The sequence below is a fragment of the Poeciliopsis prolifica genome, unplaced genomic scaffold (genome assembly GCF_027474105.1).
Source record: "Poeciliopsis prolifica strain line A6 unplaced genomic scaffold, Auburn_PproV2 SCAFFOLD046, whole genome shotgun sequence".
NCBI lineage: Eukaryota > Metazoa > Chordata > Actinopteri > Cyprinodontiformes > Poeciliidae > Poeciliopsis > Poeciliopsis prolifica.
Window position 1 is genome coordinate 4,017,692 of NW_026562421.1, and position 19,809 is coordinate 4,037,500.

Here is a 19,809-nt window from a genome sequence, read left to right on the forward strand (position 1 = left end):
CACACATCTACAAGCAGCTTGTTAGAGTTTAGACGCTCGGCTCCTTGTTAATATTCTATCTTTATTATAACAACATATATATATATATATTTACAGAGTTTATGGTTCTTCTAGACATATTCACAGTTGTGTGTTGGTGAACAAATAGAGGTTCTGTCAGTTTTTAGAGTTCAGGAGTCTCAGTGTTTGTTAGAGCGGCCGGGTCGATCAGAACTCGGAGGAAAGCGTCAGAATTCGAGCAGCAGGAAGTCTTCGTTGTCGTCGGCCGGCAGCATCAGCTGCTGCTCGTAGAACAGGCTCTTGGCGTAGTTGATCTCCTGGGAGATCTTGTAGGCCAGACTCTCGTTCTTCACCTGGACCTGCGGGCGACAGCAGGAGCGTCACACACTGCAGCAACACAACGTCACTGCAGCAACAGAACGTCACTGCAGCAACACAACGTCACTGCAGCAACAGAACGTCACTGCATCAACATAACGTCACTGCAGCAACACAACGTCACTGCAGCACACAACGTCACACACTGCAGCAACACAACGTCACTGCAGCAACACAACGTCACTGCAGCAACATAACGTCACTGCAGCAACATAACGTCACTGCAGCAACACGTCACGCTGCAGAAATAATTTAGATATTATTTTACAATAAAAATAATTTTAAAAAATTAACAATTTTTTCAAAACTTGAAATGTCAGATTCTCTTGAAAAATTATCAGAAATTTTGTAGTTTTTCAATTTTTGTATTACAAATTTTCATCTTTTAAAAGTGCAAACATGTTTGAAATTTACTCCTCTTGTGTTTTATTTATTTTTAAGCAGACATTTTGCTGCCAGTGGATCCAGAACCTTTATGAATATGAAGAACATATTGAATGGACCTGATATCTCGCTGGAAGTTGCCTGTAAGTTTCCTTTGTCTTTTTTTTAGTGCTGCAGTAGAAACCCGACCACAAATACTTGGTAAGATTCTGTGTTTTTGCAGCAGAGAGTTTATGGATCTTAAATGTTTCTTTTCTTCCTGCAGCTTCATAACCAGGTTTCAGTGTAAACCAGAACTCTGGATCTCTGACCCGTTTCGTTAGTGGTTTTTTAGATGGTTCTGGTTCCAAGTCTCACCATGGGTCTCTGTTGCGAGGGTCCGGGAATGGCCACTCCGCTGGTGGAGTTCTCCGCCTTCTTGGTGAGCTGGACGTAAACTTTCCCGTACTCCCTGGACACCAGGCAGTGGAAGAGGTCGTCGTATTTGACCTCCAGGACGATGCCCTCGCGGTCCACGCTGTCGCCCGGCTTCAGGAAGTAAACCACTTTGGAGGAAATGAGGACGCTGTAGGTGTCGATCGGCTCCACCGCCATTAAGCTGCCGGATCAGAACCAGGAAGCGGGTTGGGAACGTGACGGAAGCGACCCGGCTCCGTTCGGGCTGCGAACGGGAAAACTTACAACTCGGAGTGGATGTTGTCGGTGAGGCGGAAGAGCTGCTCCTGACCGTCGGCCTGCGTGGCGGAGAAGCGCGGCAGGAGGCCCTGAGGGCCCTTACAGCAGCGCGGCTTCCTGACGCGCTGGACCAGGAGTCTGGACAGGAAGTCACAGTCAGACGGACAGGAAGTCACAGTCAGACAAACAGGAAGTCACAGTCAGACGGACAGGAAGTCACAGTCAGACGGACAGGAAGTCACAGTCAGACGGACAGGAAGTCACAGTCAGACAAACAGGAAGTCACAGTCAGACGGACAGGAAGTCACAGTCAGACGGACAGGAAGTCACAGTCAGACAAACAGGAAGTCACAGTCAGACGGACAGGAAGTCACAGTCAGACGGACAGGAAGTCACAGTCAGACAAACAGGAAGTCACAGTCAGACGGACAGGAAGCAGGGCTGGGCAACAAATCAATCACAACGCATGCCAGGACGCACATCGTCAATATCGAGATATTCACAGAGCATTCTGGGAGATGTAGGCAGAGGGAAGACTTCAGCGACTCAACCTCTCAGCTAGCTAAACCAACTCACTCGCTCTTTGGTTACCTAGCAACAGGGTGGTAACCCAGCCTAGTTTCCAGTGCAGATCCTTTAAACCCGTAAATGAGACCAAACTAACTTTTGGAAAGTAACTTTTCAGCGTGAAATAAAATAATTTCTTAATATTGATTTTAAAAAGTACTAGTTCCATGGCAGATTATTTCATTAGTACTTTGTCAGAATTTGGACTAGAATGTGTGAATTATTTGGTTAAAAGAAGCTCCTGCAGCTTTGGCTGAGTCCAGGTTTCTGCTCTAGGAAGTAGACCAAACGTGATCGGGCCCTGAGGAACCCCACCTGTGGCTGCTGAGGCTGGAGATGTCCCGCACCGTCTGGGCCGTCTCCGAGGCGAAGTCCAACGCCCCGGCCACGGGTTTGGTGACGGTTCCCACCAGACCTTTACCGAGTCCGGAGAAGAAGCCGCTGACGCCGCCCTCCGTCTTCACGCCCTCCACGGTGGAGGTGATGATGCTCGTCATGCCCCCGATGATTCCTGCGGGTCGGAGCGATTTACAGTCATGGACCGGCGGAGCGGCCACGTCGCCGTGACTCGGCGCCGGCTGGCTCACCGTGAGCGAGGCCGTGGATCCCGGCCACCAGGTGCTCCCCGCTGGTGGCGCCGCAGTACCGGATGTACTCCCGCTCGCTCTGGTGGCGGTTGTCCATGGTCTTACCCAGACCGTCCGACAGCGTGCCTGCAAACTGACGGGCAAGACAGAAATGACGGTTTGATCCGGGTGACGATCCGATTCTTTTGAACGGTTCTTTTCCCTGAACGAAAGGTTCTGTTTGTCGTTGCTCTTCACGCCGCAGCTACTATTATTCTATTTAGTTTTAAAATTACATTTATTTAACTGCTGAGTAAATAACAGAATCAGCAAATTCTGAGAAAAAGTTGCAATTTAATTTCAAAATTATTAGAATTTTGAATTTTTCTCTAAATATTTTTTACCTTTTTTCTTTGAATATTTTCATTTTTCTCAGTATTTTGACTTTTCAAAAGTCTGAATTCTGAGATTAAAGTCCAATACTTCATTTCTATTAGTTATATTTTCATTTTTATTTTGTTTCTATGTAATAAGCAGCATAAAATGTTTCTAAAACAAGACACTTGTGAAAAATCGACATGGCGTTTTGACATTTTGAATGAAACATTTTATGCAGGTTTTTTGATCATTTTTTTGCAGAAACTGCAGTTATTGACGTGAAACCGATGATTTCCTGAAGCTGCGGTGCACAGACTGGTTGCTGCCATGGAAGCGGGTCGTCTGCGGTACCTTGGCGGCGGAGTTGGACACGCCGTGCGTGACGTTGAGGATCATGCCGTGGACGTTGCCGTGCTTGATGAGCTTGGACATTCCCTCGGACACGTCGTTCAGGAGGCCCATCGGGTTCCCCAGGAAGTCCACGGAGCCCAGGATCTGCGCCGCCTGGCTCAGCAGCTCCTGCAGGGGAGACGCCGCAGCGTGAAGAACCGGAACCGGGGCGCTCACAGAGACGAGCCCTGATGGGTGAACTCTGACCTCTCGGAAGTGCTTGAGGATGTCGTTGATGATGATCTCCTGCGTCTCGTAGGGGTGCACTCTGGTGAACGGGTACATGTTGATGACTGCGTCCTCGAAGCGGATCAGCGGGAAGCCCAGGGTGCCTTTCAGAGCCTGGACCGCAAAAAACCGCCGGCTTCAATCAGAACCACTTTAAAACTGACATCATTCTCCAATTCTTTGGTTCCAGCCTGGAACATTTTATACATACAAATATAAATGACAGAAACAAAAGAGCCAGCTAGCTGCATTAGCTGCTTGTAGCTGCATTAGCTGCTTGTAGCTGCATTAGCTGCATTAGCTGCTTGTAGCCTCCGGCCTCCAGCAGCAGTGAAGATGAAGGTTTAAACTGACAGGAATAAACCAGAGCTGTGATCAAAGCTCTCCAGACTAACTTACATTTAAATGATTTAAGACATTTTCAGAACGTCCTGAACCAGAAATAAATATAAATCAATGTAAGTAAACGATTAATTGATCGTCTTTCCAATAATATTTAAGATCTAACATCTGAAAACAAGTTTTCCTCTCGACGCTGAATTTTAATTTACACTCCACATCCTGCCAGATGTTTCCAGACTGCAGTGGTGCCCTGATCTGGCTCTGAAACCTTCTCGGTGAGAAAGCGGGCCGGCGGTACCTTGAGGTCCGGCGGCAGCTTGTGAGACGGCAGGACGCTCAGTTTGATTTGAGGCAGGCTGATCTTCAGGTTCTCGAAGTAGTAGCGCTTCCGGGGCCCGCTGTCCTCGCTGGGCCGCTCGTGCAGGTTCTCATCCAGGTTCTCCAGCCCTGCGTTCAGACGAGCAGTTATTTCACAAGCAGCCAGCCGGAGCAACGCCGGAGCAACGCCGGAGCAACGCGTGAGCGGCGAGAGGCGACACCCACCGGCCTCGGCCTTCCCGTAGCCGAAGAAGCTGAGCAGCTTGAGCAGCAGCTTCTCGTCGATGATGACCGTGAAGCGCCGCGCCGTCACCATCAGGTGCTGCAGAGACATCCGGCTCACATCAGCACAGAAACGACTCTACAGCACAACTCAGCACACAGAGGTCAAAGTTCAGCCTGGGTCTGACGTTTTGTGGCACGTTTTGAGTTTTTGTAAATCAGAAGTTCCATCAATGTAGCTTTTTCTCTGTGCTGTAAGAATGTAGTTTTATTAGTTTAGAAGTTATTGTTTTGTCCTTATTGTTCCTGGAAATAAACATATTTTTGTCAGACATGTTCGGACTCAAACACTGAAGTTTTCCTGGGAAATTTGGGTTTTGAATCTTAGATTATTATTAATCAGCAGAAGGTAAAACGATCAACCTGAGCTGCCCTGATGTTCAGCTCAGTTTTTCACATCTTGATATTGAGGATATTTTCTCCTCATGGACCAAAGAAACCAAACCGAACATCAGATGTGATGTTCGTACAGATCTGAGCCAGAATGAGCCAGAATGAGCCAGAATGGGCCAGAATGGGCCAGAATGAGCCAGAATGAGCCAGAATGAGCCAGAATGAGCCAGAATGAGCCATAATGAGCCATAATGAGCCAGAATGGGCCAGAATGAGCCAGAATGCCAGAATGAGCCAGAATGAGCCAGAATGGGCCAGAATGAGCCAGAATGAGCCAGAATGAGCCAGAATGAGCCAGAATGAGCCAGAATGGGCCAGAATGAGCCAGAATGAGCCAGAATGGGCCAGAATGAGCCAGAATGAGCCAGAATGGGCCAGAATGAGCCAGAATGGGCCAGAATGGGCCAGAATGAGCCAGAATGGGCCAGAATGAGCCAGAATGGGCCAGAATGAGCCAGAATGAGCCAGAATGAGCCAGAATGAGCCAGAATGAGCCAAAATGGGCCAGAATGGGCCAGAATGAGCCAGAATGAGCCAGAATGGGCCAGAATGGGCCAGAATGTGCCAAAATGAGCCAGAATGAGCCAGAATGAGCCAGAATGAGCCAGAATGAGCCAGAATGAGCCAGAATGAGCCAGAATGAGCCAGAATGGGCCAGAATGAGCCAGAATGAGCCAGAATGGGCCAGAATGAGCCAGAATGAGCCAGAATGGGCCAGAATGAGCCAGAATGGGCCAGAATGAGCCAGAATAGGCCAGAATGAGCCAGAATGGGCCAGAATGAGCCAGAATGAGCCAGAATGAGCCAGAATGGGCCAGAATGAGCCAGAATGAGCCAGAATGAGCCAGAATGGGCCAGAATGAGCCAGAATGAGCCAGAATGAGCCAGAATGAGCCAGAATGGGCCAAAATGGGCCAGAATGAGCCAGAATGAGCCAGAATGGGCCAGAATGAGCCAGAATGGGCCAGAATGAGCCAGAATGAGCCAGAATGAGCCAGAATGGGCCAGAATGAGCCAGAATGAGCCAGAATGGGCCAGAATGAGCCAGAATGAGCCAGAATGGGCCAGAATCCAGAATGAGCCAGAATGGGCCAGAATGAGCCAGAATGAGCCAGAATGGGCCAAAATGGGCCAGAATGGGCCAGAATGAGCCAGAATGGGCCAGAATGGGCCAGAATGAGCCAAAATGGGCCAGAATGGGCCAGAATGAGCCAGAATGAGCCAGGATGAGCCAGAATGAGCCAGAATGGGCCAGAATGAGCCAGAATGGGCCAGAATGGGCCAGAATGAGCCAGAATGAGCCAGAATGGGCCAAAATGGGCCAAAATGGGCCAGAATGGGCCGATCGTACAGGAAGTGAACCTGATCCCACCTTGAAGAGCTCGGTGAGCATGAGGCTGCTGGGAACTTTGACCGAGTTGACCTGCAGGGCGGGGCCGGCTTCGTTGGCGCCGTCGTCTGCCGTACTGGGAGAGACGCACAGCATCACTGGCTGGGTGGTGCCCAGCAGCTGGTTGTCCACCTGACGGCCACAGCAACACAGAGACAGTTAACACGTCCAAACTGGAATCATTTAAACTTATTAAACCAGGGGGTAGATTTTAACTTTTTTTTTTGATGCCCCTGGACAGATTTGGTTTCCATAGAAAGGCCAAACTCTTGGCTAACAGCTGATAAAAGGATTTGAGTTCATTCAGTGACCAGAAACCTTCAACAAAGAGGCATTGTATGGAGCCCCAATAGTGCAAAAAAAACAAACATATTTTGGTGGCTTTAATTTGTTTTTCAGTGAAATGTTTCCAAATTTTCTGTAAAAATAAAAAACCACTTGAATTGGAGTTGAATTTAAGAATTTATTATGTGGCTGAAAATAAATGGGGGTGTCAAAAATAAAAGTGTTTTCAATAGTTCGGAGCCTTATTTATGATTTTTCTACAAGTTTTTGTATAAAGCAAAGATTTATTTTATGTTTCATCCTCATTTTCTCTGAAACTAAAGCAGCTGCTGTGATATTTACATTTCTGCCTCCCAATTGTTGGCTTTATTTTGATACTAAGATTATGGAAACAGTTTGTAATTGCTGAGAAAAACTAAATTAGATTTGGGAACTTTAAATACTCATTTCAGGAAACACTGTCGAGTTAACAGAGTGGGGAAGGAAGGACCTGGATGTTCTCGATGCTCAGCTCCAGGACTTCTGTGGCTGCAGTTCGCGTAAAGTGAACATCCACTCCAGAGAACGTGGCGAAAATGAGCTCCTCAGGCAGCTTGTTGACCAGAGAGACGCCCAGACCCTCCTCCAGGTTAACCTGCACCTGAGCAGCGACACGGAGGCGGCGTCAGGAAAACAGAGCCGCTGTGACGGCGTTTTACGGCCATCACAGCTGCAGCAGGAGGAGGAAACTCCCGCCATGAAACACGATCAGCTCAACCTCAGAAAAGTTTCTAGAAAAGACGATCACATTTCTGAACGTCTAAAGTCAAATGTTTGGGAAAAACACGAACATTTCTAAGTTGCAAAAGTATTTTTTAAATTTTGACAATAATCTCAGAAATTTTCTAGAAAGAAACTTTTTTCTGAGCTCATTAAAAGGAAATTTTACAACTTTCTGACAGTTTCTGAGTTTCAAAAGTAAAAAAAAATTCAACTTCTGGAGATCAAACCTCCAATTTTTTCTAGAAAATTTCTGGGACCAATCTCACAATTTTTGATTTTTTTTCCTTTTCACTCTCAGAAATGTCATTTATTTTTTTCTAGAAACCTTGAGATCAACCTCGGGGTTTCTGCAGGAATCCCAGCCGGCCTGCAGCCGCCGCGCAGCCGCCGCAGCAGCCGCCGCTGCAGCCGCCGCTGCAGCCGCCGCTGCGCAGCTCAACGTACCTCCAGCTCCTGCTCAGGCTCCGCCTTCTCCTCTTCTTCTTTGCTTACGTCTTGCTCTGCGCTGGAGGAACTCCACAACATCCTCCGCTGATTGAAGTCGCTGATCTGAAACAGAAGCATCATGAGTAATTATCGATTTCCATCCCCAACTGAAATCAACAACAACCTTTAGCATCCAATTTCCCTCGGATGACCTTATTGACCTTTAGGGTCAATAAAGTGTTTTAGGATTTTCATTTGGACTGATCAGGGAAACAAACTGAAGTGAATCATAATCAGACGTGGTTACAGGTGAAGTTAACCACTTCATTCTGATCCCATATTGATTCATTTCACTGCTAAACGAAGGAATTGGTTATTTTTGAGAAGCTAACAGCTGATTCCACAGCAGCCGGGTCCTGACTGGGTTCTGGACTCACCTGGAGGACGCGGGTTGGTCCGTCTGGTAGAACCTGAACCGACAGCACTCCTGATCCGGGTCTCATCTTCTGGTTGATGAACTGCTGCTCTGGACCGGGCTGATCCAGACCCGAATCCGGCCCCAGAACCACCTGCGCCCCGTCATACATTTCCGCCACGCCATTTTTCACCTGATGAGGTGAAAATGTTTCAGATTCACTGACATCATGGCTGACTTTCTGGGCAGATTGTTTTTGCCCAACTCTGGTTTATTGTCTCAGTCCCTCCAGGATTTCATCGTTTTTCTCTTTTGTCAATAAAAACCTGTGACTTTGTGGCTCTTTGGAAACATTTCCCACTCTGATGGAGAACATGCTGTGTGATGATGGATAATAAAGTAATAAAATTGGGTTTAAAAATGCAATAAAAATAATGAAAACCTCGTTATGTAATAAAGACAAAGTGGTTTTGCAGGGTTCTGACTTCATGCACTTGCTGCTAAATGTGGAGAAACAAGCTAGCACTAGTTAGCACTGCCATCATCAGTGCTAACTAGCCTGAGCATCAGGCTAAGCCCCGCCTCCTGGCTCTGATTGGTTGTTTCTGGTTAGCACTGAGAGAAGGCAAAGGAGATCAATCTTTACAGTTCATCTTCCTCATAGCAAACAAACTAATATGTGAGCAAATATTTTTAATAAAAGCTGCAGCTTTAAGGAGAGACGAGCGAAACTCAGAGGGAGGATAACAGGAGGAGCAGAACCTGAACCACCAGGCGGGGAAGGCCGCAGGTCAGCATGCCTTCGCTGAAGTACCAGGTCTGGGTGGTGCTGCGCCGCGAGTCGGGCCTCCTCAGCATCAGCGGCTCAAACCTGCCAGAAAACAGGTGGTCAGAAAATTCGGGTCCACCAGGCCGCCGCTCCGTACGGCAGGCGGATCCAGAACCGGTACCTGTTGTCGCTGACGGCAGCCAGCCCGGCGATGTCCAGAACCATGGAGGTGTCCAGGGGTCGGGTCTGGGATGGCTTGCTCTGCGGGGGGGAGGAGCCTTCGTGGCACAGCATGCCGGACCCGGTCATCCTCCACAGCTGGGACCGCTTCCCCGGCTCCTGCAGAACCAGCACAACGATTCTGGACTTACTGGGAAAATCACCTCATCGCTCCGTAACAAGCACTCGTCTGCAGCCTCATGACATCACTTCCTGACTGTTCCTTACGGATCAACAAACCACCGACCAGAACCAGAATCTACAGGTTCAGCACATTTTTTATGCCAAAATAAAAATGAGATCCTGTCATTTATTTAGCTTTTAATGTCTGAACAAAAAATTTAATAAATTATAATTTTTTACGGCGTCTATTTCTGGTTTAAAGTGAAGGAAGGAAGATGAATGCCTGAATGGATGAGTCCAGACTCCTTCCCTCTCTCACCTTCTTCCTGAGGATGACCCGTTGGGTTTTTGGGTCCACGTCCAGAACCAACTCTGCTCCGCTGCCCAGCCGCTGCTTCCCAGCCGGTCTCCGCTCCGGGTTCCTGCTCCAACAGAACGACTCGGTTAGCTCAGCAGAAACAGTCGGCTGGACCTGTTCGCGCAGCGGGTCAGCCGGCGGGTCGTACGGGGAGGTGTGCGTGGCGACGATGTAGATGAAGTTCTCGTAGTACAGCTTGTTGTATTCCCTGAAGAAGTTCATGTTGGCCGTGACCTCGGACGACCCCGCCCCCTTCACGTTGAGGGTGATGCACGGCGGCAGCGTTGGCTCGTCGCAGGCGTAGTCCATCACCGACGCCGCCTTCACCTCGGACTGCAGCCGCAGGTCGGCCACGCCCTGCTGCCAGAACTGGATCGGAACCTGAAGGTCAAACATCCGGCCGTTAACAGCTCCGTCTGACGGCTGCTATGAAAACACGTTCACTTCATAAACGCTGAGGATGAATCTCTCAAATCAGAAACTTTTAGCCAAACTACAACGGGATGTTTCCTTCTTATGTCGTTTAGCAGGAAACGACATTTTTTGATCATAGTGCCATTGATCCATGGCCTCCATTTTGTATTTGTTTATTTACGTTTGTCATGTATTTTATGTTCTTGAAACATGGAACTGATCCAAATACAAGGAAGAAAGAATTAGTTCAAAATAGAGCAGCTTGTCTTTCTGAGAATCGTTCCAGGTAAAAATATTACCAGGATGCAAAGCATCATGTCGGCCTTTGGTTAAAATGAGGTTATTTCAGAAATTAATGTTTTATATAATCAACTGTCATGCAGCCAAACTGTGCAGCATTTTAAAACAAGGCGGTTTTCCTATTGAATAATGCAACAGGAATGCTGCACAAACGTTGCTAATTTAGAGGAATAAAAACTACAACAAATTACAGAGTTTTTAAAAAGCCTATTTACTAAAGTGAATATTTATGCCTCGTCACAAATGTTATAATGAAGTTTTTTGTCATAAAAGTTTTTTTCTGAGGATGTGGATCCCAGGAACAGTAGTCATTGTCACGGCAACAGCTCAAAACAAACAAAACAAACTGCAGAAGTTTAATGAAATACTAACAGTTCACTTTATTCACAGGTATCATCAGTGGTGGGCACAGACTTTTAGCACACTTAGCTTCCCATAAATAAGTTTCAAAGTGGTAATTAAGCTGGGTGTTTGGTAAGCGAGACGGCGGCGGCGTACCTCCGACATGTTGTCGATGCGTAGAGGTGGAGGCAGCTGATCCGTGTCCGTGAAGGAAATCAGGTAGGTGACTCCCTTCAGGCTGATCTCGGTCCGCAGGAAGAAGCACTTCCCCAGCGTGTCTCTGTTCACAGCAACACATCCTCAGTCAGGAGGAAGGAAGGACACCAGCACCACCAGCACCACTAGCACCACCAGCACCACCAGCACCACTAGCACCAACCAGCACCACTAGCACCACCAGCAGCACCAGCAGCAGCAGCATCAGCAGCAACAGCAGCAGCAGCACCAGCACCACCAGCAGCACCAGCAGCAGCACCTGCAGCAGCAGCATCAGCAGCAACAGCTGCAGCAGCAACACCAGCAACACCAGCAGCAGCAGCAGCACCAGCAGAACCAGCAGCAGCAGCAGCAGCAACATCAGCAGCAACAGCTGCAGCAGCACCAGCAGCACCAGCATCAGCAGCAACAGCATCAGCACCACCAGCACCACCAGCAGCACCAGCATCAGCAGCAGCAGCACCAGCAGCAGCACAAGTTTATTTAAAAGCTTTGGTAGTTCTCCAGAATAAAACGACTGTTTCGGCAGGTCAATAAGCCATTTCTTATTCATCATTCAGCAACGGCTTTGCAAGTGATGTGAGCAAACGAGTGAACAGAATCTGCAGAAACCAAACTGCCGGTTTTACCTCATGTTGATGTGGAAGGACTTTGGCTTGTTGACCTCGAAGCCCCCGGACCAGGTGCATTGTGGGACGTCCATGAGCCGCACACACAGCAGCTGGTCGTAGTCGTTCCGGGGCCAGTGGAAAACCACGCTGGAGCCCGGCAGGGTGGAAATGTACCCCTCAGGGTTGGAGGCGCCCTGAAAAGCACCATTAGTTGTTGATGTGTAATTCTATAGAAAGCTCATTTTCACCACTTTTTAGGGCATGTTTGAGTTTTCTACGGCGGCTGACGGGTTCAAAACGTGCAGCAAATGCATGAATGATGCAAACAAAAAACAAATGCAGCAGAAAAACTTTGTAAATGAAAAGCAACAGCAGAAAATAGAAGCAAGAGGGAAAATCGCTCCACAAAGTCCTCCAGACCACTAGAGGGAGTCTGGAGTCTGTAGTATTGAAACTATAATGCATATTTTCTTCTGGCCATCTTGCTAAATTATGACATCCATTCTTTACTGAGCGTTTGCTCCTATATGATCGACTCCCTCTACTGGTCTGGAGGACTTCAGTTTGGAGCATTTTCTACTTGCTGTTGTTTTTACTATTCACAGTTTTCCAGTTTGCTTCTATTTTCTGTGATTGCAGCATTTTTCTGTTGCATTTGTTTTTGCGTTTGTACCTGTTGGAAATAATAAACGTCATGCAGCATCACTGACATCCTTCTTCACATTGGACAGAAGGACTCAGAGTTTGTTAGGAAAAGCAGAGATTTCAGGGAAATGTATCAAATCGAATGATTTACCCAGCATACCATCATTAAGCAACTTTAAGGATAAAAATCCCCATTTTCCATCACATTTTCCAGTTAAACTCCTCAACAATGAGAACTAATAATCTGTTCTCACCTTTCCTCTTGCAAACTCTCTCTGAGCGAAGGCCAGCTTGTGTGTGGAGTGGTTATCCAGCAGGTAGCGGGGGGCAAAGGTCACTATGTGGGTGTCTCTGTAGTTTCCTTTCCCTTTACGCACGTCTATTCCTGCAGGAACGATTGAGGAAACGGTCACTGCTGGGTTTAAGTAACACTTCTACAGTTCACTCACCAGTTGCAGCAGAATTCAGAGACCCAACATGCATAAAGAGTTGGAACGATTATTCGTGATGAATCCATTTTTTAAGTAATCGTTAACTAATTTAGCTTATTTAGTGGCGTATAAAAACTCAACAAGGTCGTTTACTGACAGAACAGCACAGTAATAAAACCAAAACTGAACAAATGTATTTACTTATTTATAGAAAGTGATTTAATTATTTTTATATTTTCCCAAATAATTTAAGAGAGTAAATCTAAAATCTGCTAAATGTGACAGTATTTCTGGTTAATCTTAAGACAAATGAATAGAATAATCAATTACTAAAATAATTATTTGTTGCTCCCTACATGCATGCTGCTGATTCGGAATAACTGAATCATTAAATCCATTGATTATGTATCAGTCTGATTACATTACAGAAGGTGACCAGGTCCTGCTGCTTCATAGAGGACAAATCCTGAAACTGGTGACTTAAAGAGTCAACAGCCCCAAACAAACATGGCGGTTTGTTTTCAACACAAATGTCTGTTTAGCTCTGAGATGTGGCTTCATTGGTCTCTGATCTTAAATCTGACGCAGAGCATCTTGCCTATGTTGTAGATGAGTCCCGGTTTGTTCCCCGGCAGGGTGACGTTCAGCGCTCGGACTCCGCTGCCTCCGTCCAGGGAGAAGCGTTGGCACCAGCCGGGAACGCCGTCTGGGTGGATCCCTTTCCCGATCCGCATTGTGCACCTGGAGTAAAGACGGGCAGGAATGAAGAAGGAATGAGAGAAACCCCGGTTCCTCTGGCAGCAAAGAGCAGCGTTGGTTTGCTTACATAGACGGCTGCTCCTTGTCTGTGTAGCAGAACAGCAAAGGGCTGAGGCTGCGGGCCAACTCATGCTCCTTGAACTGCCCCGCCGCGTCGGTTTTGGTGTTGTCCTGACGGAAAATCAACGGCAGACCTGAGGAACCAAACAGGGAAATGATTAGTTCAGCAAAATCTTTCACATGCAGAGATACAAGAACCGAACGTGGCACAGATGCTCACAGGGACTTTTTGAAAAAGAAGAAATTTTGATACTGAAAAATACAAGATGGCCACCATGGTTGTCAAGGAAAATTCGTTTCTCCACTAGATTTGCCAATATTTATGAAAGACAAATACTCTTTGTGTAAGATCAATTCTTGGACCCATAGAAATCACAATTTTTCATTATTTTTGGATTTTTCAAGATGGCCGACTTGGTTGTCATGGAAAATGATTTTTTTACAAAAAATTATTATTTTAGTTCCAATTTGTTTTCTGGGTTGCAATAATATGAGTCTCTGCATCTATTGCTGGTAGTGAACACGGCTAACTACGTAGCTAGCAGCTAATCCACTAAACAAGAATCTTAGCTCTGCTAACGCTAAACCAAAAACCACACAAAAAAATTACTGGAAGCAATTCTAAATCACTAAAAGCATAAAAATTACTTTAGCTAGTGCTAAATTGCTAATTATAAGAAATAACTACAGCTAATGCTAAACTACTCAACACATTTTAAAAAAACTAGCAGAAGTTAAAGCATTAAACTTGAAGACAAAAATGTTTTAGCAGACGGTACCGCTATACCTGCAGAAAAATTACTGGATGCTAATGCTAAACTGTTAGCCACATGACAAAAATTAGCAGAAGATAATGCTAAAGACAAAAATTATTTATCAAAAGCTACTGCAAAACATGTAAAAAATTATCTGAAGCTAAAGCTGCATCGCTAAAAGCAAAAAATGATTGGAAGCTAATGCTAACAATTGAGAGGATCATCACTCCGTCTCAGATATTTGGCTTTTTCCAGTCGATGTTGAAAACGTGATGTTGCATAAAGTTCATGAAAGTAATGGAAATGGAAACATTTTATGAAAGTAAATGGAACGGCGGCCATGTTGCACATACTGGGAAACAAACATTTTTTATGCTTATATCCACATTTGAAAGCTTTTTCCAGTGACGTTGTGCATTATTTAGGTAAATGAATCAGCAAACTAAAGCCTAAATCTGAGGTTTACCGACCGGTCTTGTTGATGAGCCAGTAGGGAGCAGAGACCAGGATCTTCAGCGCTCCTTTTGCTCTCAGGACGATGCGGATGGTGAGACTCAGCTGCTGCCTGTTGGTGTCGTACAGCCTCATGCCCACCATGTAGTTCTGAGTGCCAGGAGGAATCACCAGCTCTTTGCAGTCGGGGAAATTCTCCAGATGGACTCCTGCAAACACATCGGGCCCAGCATGAGAACCGGGCCGGTTGCTGGGGGCTAAAGACCAATCAGAGAGCGAGTTTCCCCACCCAGCTCTATGTTCTGGGACGTGTCCGCAGAGTGAAGCACCGCCTCATCTCTGGGCTTCAGAGAGCCTCTGATGTCGGTTCCTTTGATGTAGAAGTGGAGGTCACAGGGCAGCAGGTTGTTCAGCACCACGGTGGGCAGCAGGTAGATGGTGTGACCCGGCTGCCGGTAGATCTGCTGAGCGCCGCCGGAAACCTGCGGCTTCGCCGGCTGCTGCGCTGGAAAGTTCTCCTTCTTGATGACCACACAGAATCTGCAGAAATCAGAATATTTTCATTAAAGCTAATAAATACCAGGAATGGTTCTGGGGTGGCGAGAAGAAAACAATGCATTTCAGGGTCTTTGCAGGTTCCACCAACTCAAATGTAAGGCTTTTAGAGACCAGTATGAGTTAAATTCAAGAACTAAATCACTACAGAAATGTAGAAAAGAATCAAGTTTTTTTCACAGAACACGATGTTGCATCATTTAGGTTGCAACAGACCTGGTGACATATTTAAACTTAAAGATGCAAAAACGCTCGCTAGCTAACTAGCAGGGGTGTTTTAGCAGCTAGTTAGCTATTAGCTGCTAATTTATTTTACTTTTTTTTTCCAGAGAAAACTGAAGAGAATGCAACGTTGAGTCTAAACAGAGGAGCAGCAGTTTATTTCAGGAAGCGAAACGTCATTCATTCTGTGGTTTTAACAAATGGAGCTGGAAGACGTTCTGCGCGGCAACATGGCCGCCGTGCAGCCGCCAGCTGAATGGTTGCCATGGAAAATGAAGGCTTTCTTAAACATGCACGAAAGAATCACAGCAGCATTCCAGGGAATAACATTATAAAATAACGTGAAGCTCCAAGAAGTTGATTCCACGTCACGCTGGCCCTTTAAGACATTTGAAGGACTTGATGATTTTACTTGTTAAGGCTGCGTGAACAACCAGCATTTACCTGAAGCTGCGTTCGACTGACTCATCAAAATCAGCTGACTGGCAGTCCCTCTTGCTGCTTTTGACCTCTCCGGGTTGCTCCACGCTGGTCCAGTGGATCGGAACCTTGCAGAAGAACAGACCCATGCCTTGAGGCCGGGCCTGCAGCCGCCAGGTGGTCAGGTGGAGGGGGATGGCTAACGACTGGCCGGGCAGGATGGGAGGCAGCACCACCGGCTCTGTACAAAAACACAGAACATTTAAAACCGTTCTGCATCCAATTCTCCCAGCAGGGTGTGAGGAAGGAGTCTCACTGTCGGGTGCAGAGGGACTATCCAGCCTGATCTCCATCTGAACATCCAGGCGATTCTTCACCATCAGGGCCGAGCGCACGGTGATGACCTTTCGGGCGCTGCCCTCCATGGTGATGGCGAACACCACCCTGACAGGGGGCAGCTCTGAGAACTGTGGGAAAACGACCACAGAGTGAAATCTGTAGAAAATATTGCTATGCTTTGAGTCAGGAAAACTAAAATAGGGACGTGATGTTCAATAAACTCTGAGGGTATCGCATTTCACAGGTCAGTTATGCTAGCTTGACTATGAGAACCTTAACATGTGGATGTGCTGCAGAACCCTTTACTTTTTCAGGATGTTTTTGGTTAACGAACGTACATAAACATGAGGGTGGATGATGTTGGTCCTGCTGATCGGGCTGCCGACCTGCCGGGCAGAGAGATGGAAAACAACATGGCAGAGCGGCTCTGTAACCGTCACAGACATTCTGCTACTTTGGGTTTGTTCTCACAGTGTTTGAGGAGTTGTTTCTGTCCGGAGCAGCGTATCGGAAGAAAACCCCCACTTTCTCCACCGACACCGGCTCAACTTGCTCCCAGCCACAGACTCTGACCAGCAGCTGGTGGAGCTTCAGCTCATGAGTGTGTCTGCAGGAGAGGGAGAGAGGAGGACGAGAGAAGAGGAAGAGGAGGACGAGGAAGGCAGAGAGGTCAGAGATCCAGGTAGAGTGTTGATTGGTGCCATTAAAAGGATATGAGCTCAGAGTGAACTACTGCTCCGAGTCAGAGACAGATGGAGAGACGGACAGATGGAGATGGACGGACGAATGGACGGACGGACGTACCGGTGACGTAGCTTCTCTCGGGCCTCGAACTCGAAGGGAATCTCCTCGCCGGGCAGAACCTCCCTCCACTGACTGAGGTTGTGAGCGTCTTCAGTTCGTGAACTCTGGAGGTCAGAGATGGAGTCAGCGCTGCTGCTGTGGGACAGCGCCACCCTGTGGAGACAGAGGGAAGAGTGCATTCATTACTGGAAGGAGGGGTGAGAGGATGGATGGACAGGTGATCGGTGCTACGATTGGTCCTGTGCTGTGATTGGTGCTGTGATTGGTGCAGTGATTGGTCCTGCGCTGTGATTGGTGCTGTGATTGGTGCTGTGATTGGTGCAGTGATTGGTCCTGCGCTGTGATTGGACGTACCTCGTGGGGGTTGTGGTCGACGTGGCGAACCACATGGTGCAGCCTGTGTGGTTTCGGAGGGCAAATGGGACAAACGGCTGCCGCCTCTTTGATATCTTCACATCTTTGGAGAAAACAAAGAATCTGAGAGCTACATTTGCAGACCTATAACAAAATATAATTTATAAATTGTAAAGTGTCAAAGCAAAATAAGCCACAAATTCTGGATAATCCAGAAATAAGTTGTAATTAACAATTATTTTAGTAATTGATTGATTATTCCAGTGATTCATCAGATTCAAAAATTTCACTTGCTGCAGATTTTTCATCCACTTCAGCTTATTTTATTAAACATTACAAATGATCATGTGAAAAGCTGACATATTTCTGCTGATCTCTTGATTATTTATTTTATTAATAATTATATAGCAACAGCTGCTTAATTTGAGTTTTGCGTTACAGATTTTGACCCTAAAGCTAAAACTCTGCTACTTATTTACAGACAGAGAAGGTTTTTCATCATAAATGGAAAACGTTTATATTTTGCACATTTTGGCTTAATTCCTGATTTGACTGTGTTGTTGTTTCAGCATATGGTCTTTATTAGGCTCTGTGTTCTCCAGCTGATGATTAATTGATTACTAAATGAGTTGGTTTCAATAACAGATTAATTAATTGGACTAACTGTCTCAGCCCTATAGTCATTAATCATTTATATTTTATCGGACCGTGAAAAGTGCTTCAGACATGAAGAGCGAAGATGCAGAGCAAAGTATAGACGGGAAAAGGTGAACTGGGAGCGTTGACAGAGGAAAACATGGCCGCACACTCAGAATGTCCCGCAGATTCTTAAAACTTAAAACAACCTATTTATTTCTGCCAAGGAAACATCCTGACCAGGAGGATCCGGTGATGTTTTCAATGAATTATCACATGAACAAACTTATTCACATGTGATTTTAATCACATTTCTGTTTAATGAAAACACAAAATCTTACCTGGAAGTTTTGGTCGGGTTTATAGTGCAAACATCTTAGAACATTTGATACAAGACAAAACTAATTTGAAAATAACTTTTAGCAACATATAAGGGTCAATAATTCCTTATATTGATAAAAACAGATATAAGTGAAATAATCTGCCATTGGAACCAGTATTTTTTAATTAATAGTGAGGAATTATTGATTTAACAGCAGCTCCTATTTTTTGCTGAAAAGTTACTTGTAAGTTAGTTTTCTAAGATATCTGCACCAGAAACTCAACAAAAACACTTCGTGAGATTTTGTGCAGACGAAGTAATATTTATCCAACGCTGTCCTAACTTTTCCTGATGCAGAAGAAGTGTTTCCTTTCTGCTGAATCCTTCAGGTGGTTTAATGATTGCTAAGGGTGAAAGTGCTGAATCTGACTGGTACCTCTGGAGAGAGTCTGCTGCTGGAGGCTCGTCAGGCTGGCTGTGCTCCTAGTTCTAAGGTGAGTCAGAGGCGCACCTGACCGCAGAGAGAGACACGGTTACAGGAAACAGAGAGACAGGAAACAGGAAATAAAGACACAGAGGAAACAGGAAATAGAGACAGATAGGACACAGAGAAACAGGAAACAGAGACACAGAGGAAACAGGAAACAGAGACACAGAGGAAACAGGAAACAGAGACACAGAGGAAACAGGAAACAGAGACACAGAGGAAACAGGAAACGGAGAGAAAAATGGAGGAAACAGAGTCAGGGGAAACTGACAAAGGGGTTCACGCTCCATTAGCCCTGTCCTGCTTTCTGTGCTGCATGTTATTCATCCACATCAAGATGTTTGACACTGAAACTCAAACTTATATTGTATTATGTTGTTTTTCTGCCACATCATCTGAGGCCACTGATAGTCCTGAAAGTACTGCAATAAAATAGGAAAACGTTTCTCGTTCCAAGCTTGTTTTTGCTCAGCGGTTCCAGTGAGGAACTGCGTCTTTTAATTGATAAAGCTCTGGTTGTGTGTTTGACGGGAGCTCACTCTGTCCAAAGCCAGGCGGGTCGACCGAGGACTCCAAGCACTGGGGGGGCGGAGACGGAGGAGCCGGCTCTTCTGCCTTACAGTAATCAGCCATCCAGGAAGTCTTGGTGGTTTTGTACTGATCTGGACGGGTCACAGGAAGAGGAAGACGAGTTTAGTGCTGAAACGATTCATCAGATTAATTGTGTGGAATTGATTATTTCAATAATCGTCAATACAGACTCAAAAAAGGTAATTTGCTGAAAGGGAAGCTCACTGAGCAGCAATTTAGTCAAAACTGAGAGTTATGTGTGCATACATCTTGAATTTAAGATAAAAAAGCTAAACATATTAGTCTGAAAGTATGTAAAACCCAAAACTCCTCAAATGAGTTTTATAGGTTCACCTGGTTTGAATTCTGTAAAAATGTCAGATTTCTATCCAATTATTAATTAGCTAATCCAATAAATGATCACCAGATCAGCCCGACTCTGTGTTGATGTTCAACCCAGCAGAAA

General features: G+C 46.0%; 1 protein-coding gene across 1 annotated transcript in view; it reads right to left on the reverse strand.

Annotated features, from left to right (window-relative positions):
- Nucleotides 1–41: 41 nt before the first annotated feature.
- The window catches only part of LOC129377050 (intermembrane lipid transfer protein VPS13D-like), a 44,838-nt gene continuing 25,070 nt past the window's right edge, over nucleotides 42–19,809 (reverse strand). Inside the window, 32 exon segments of the mRNA XM_055056776.1 lie at nucleotides 42–359; nucleotides 1,120–1,360; nucleotides 1,444–1,575; nucleotides 2,320–2,515; nucleotides 2,592–2,724; nucleotides 3,300–3,467; nucleotides 3,546–3,680; nucleotides 4,207–4,355; nucleotides 4,452–4,548; nucleotides 6,274–6,423; nucleotides 7,067–7,216; nucleotides 7,783–7,887; nucleotides 8,202–8,372; nucleotides 8,942–9,050; nucleotides 9,130–9,287; nucleotides 9,610–9,712; nucleotides 9,797–10,029; nucleotides 10,861–10,984; nucleotides 11,550–11,725; nucleotides 12,431–12,561; nucleotides 13,206–13,348; nucleotides 13,434–13,560; nucleotides 14,652–14,843; nucleotides 14,924–15,174; nucleotides 15,856–16,072; nucleotides 16,148–16,298; nucleotides 16,509–16,556; nucleotides 16,642–16,777; nucleotides 16,975–17,127; nucleotides 17,329–17,431; nucleotides 18,723–18,797; nucleotides 19,313–19,435. Of these exon segments, the coding sequence (XP_054912751.1) occupies nucleotides 228–359; nucleotides 1,120–1,360; nucleotides 1,444–1,575; nucleotides 2,320–2,515; nucleotides 2,592–2,724; nucleotides 3,300–3,467; nucleotides 3,546–3,680; nucleotides 4,207–4,355; nucleotides 4,452–4,548; nucleotides 6,274–6,423; nucleotides 7,067–7,216; nucleotides 7,783–7,887; nucleotides 8,202–8,372; nucleotides 8,942–9,050; nucleotides 9,130–9,287; nucleotides 9,610–9,712; nucleotides 9,797–10,029; nucleotides 10,861–10,984; nucleotides 11,550–11,725; nucleotides 12,431–12,561; nucleotides 13,206–13,348; nucleotides 13,434–13,560; nucleotides 14,652–14,843; nucleotides 14,924–15,174; nucleotides 15,856–16,072; nucleotides 16,148–16,298; nucleotides 16,509–16,556; nucleotides 16,642–16,777; nucleotides 16,975–17,127; nucleotides 17,329–17,431; nucleotides 18,723–18,797; nucleotides 19,313–19,435 (4,712 nt within the window). The 3' untranslated portion in view covers nucleotides 42–227.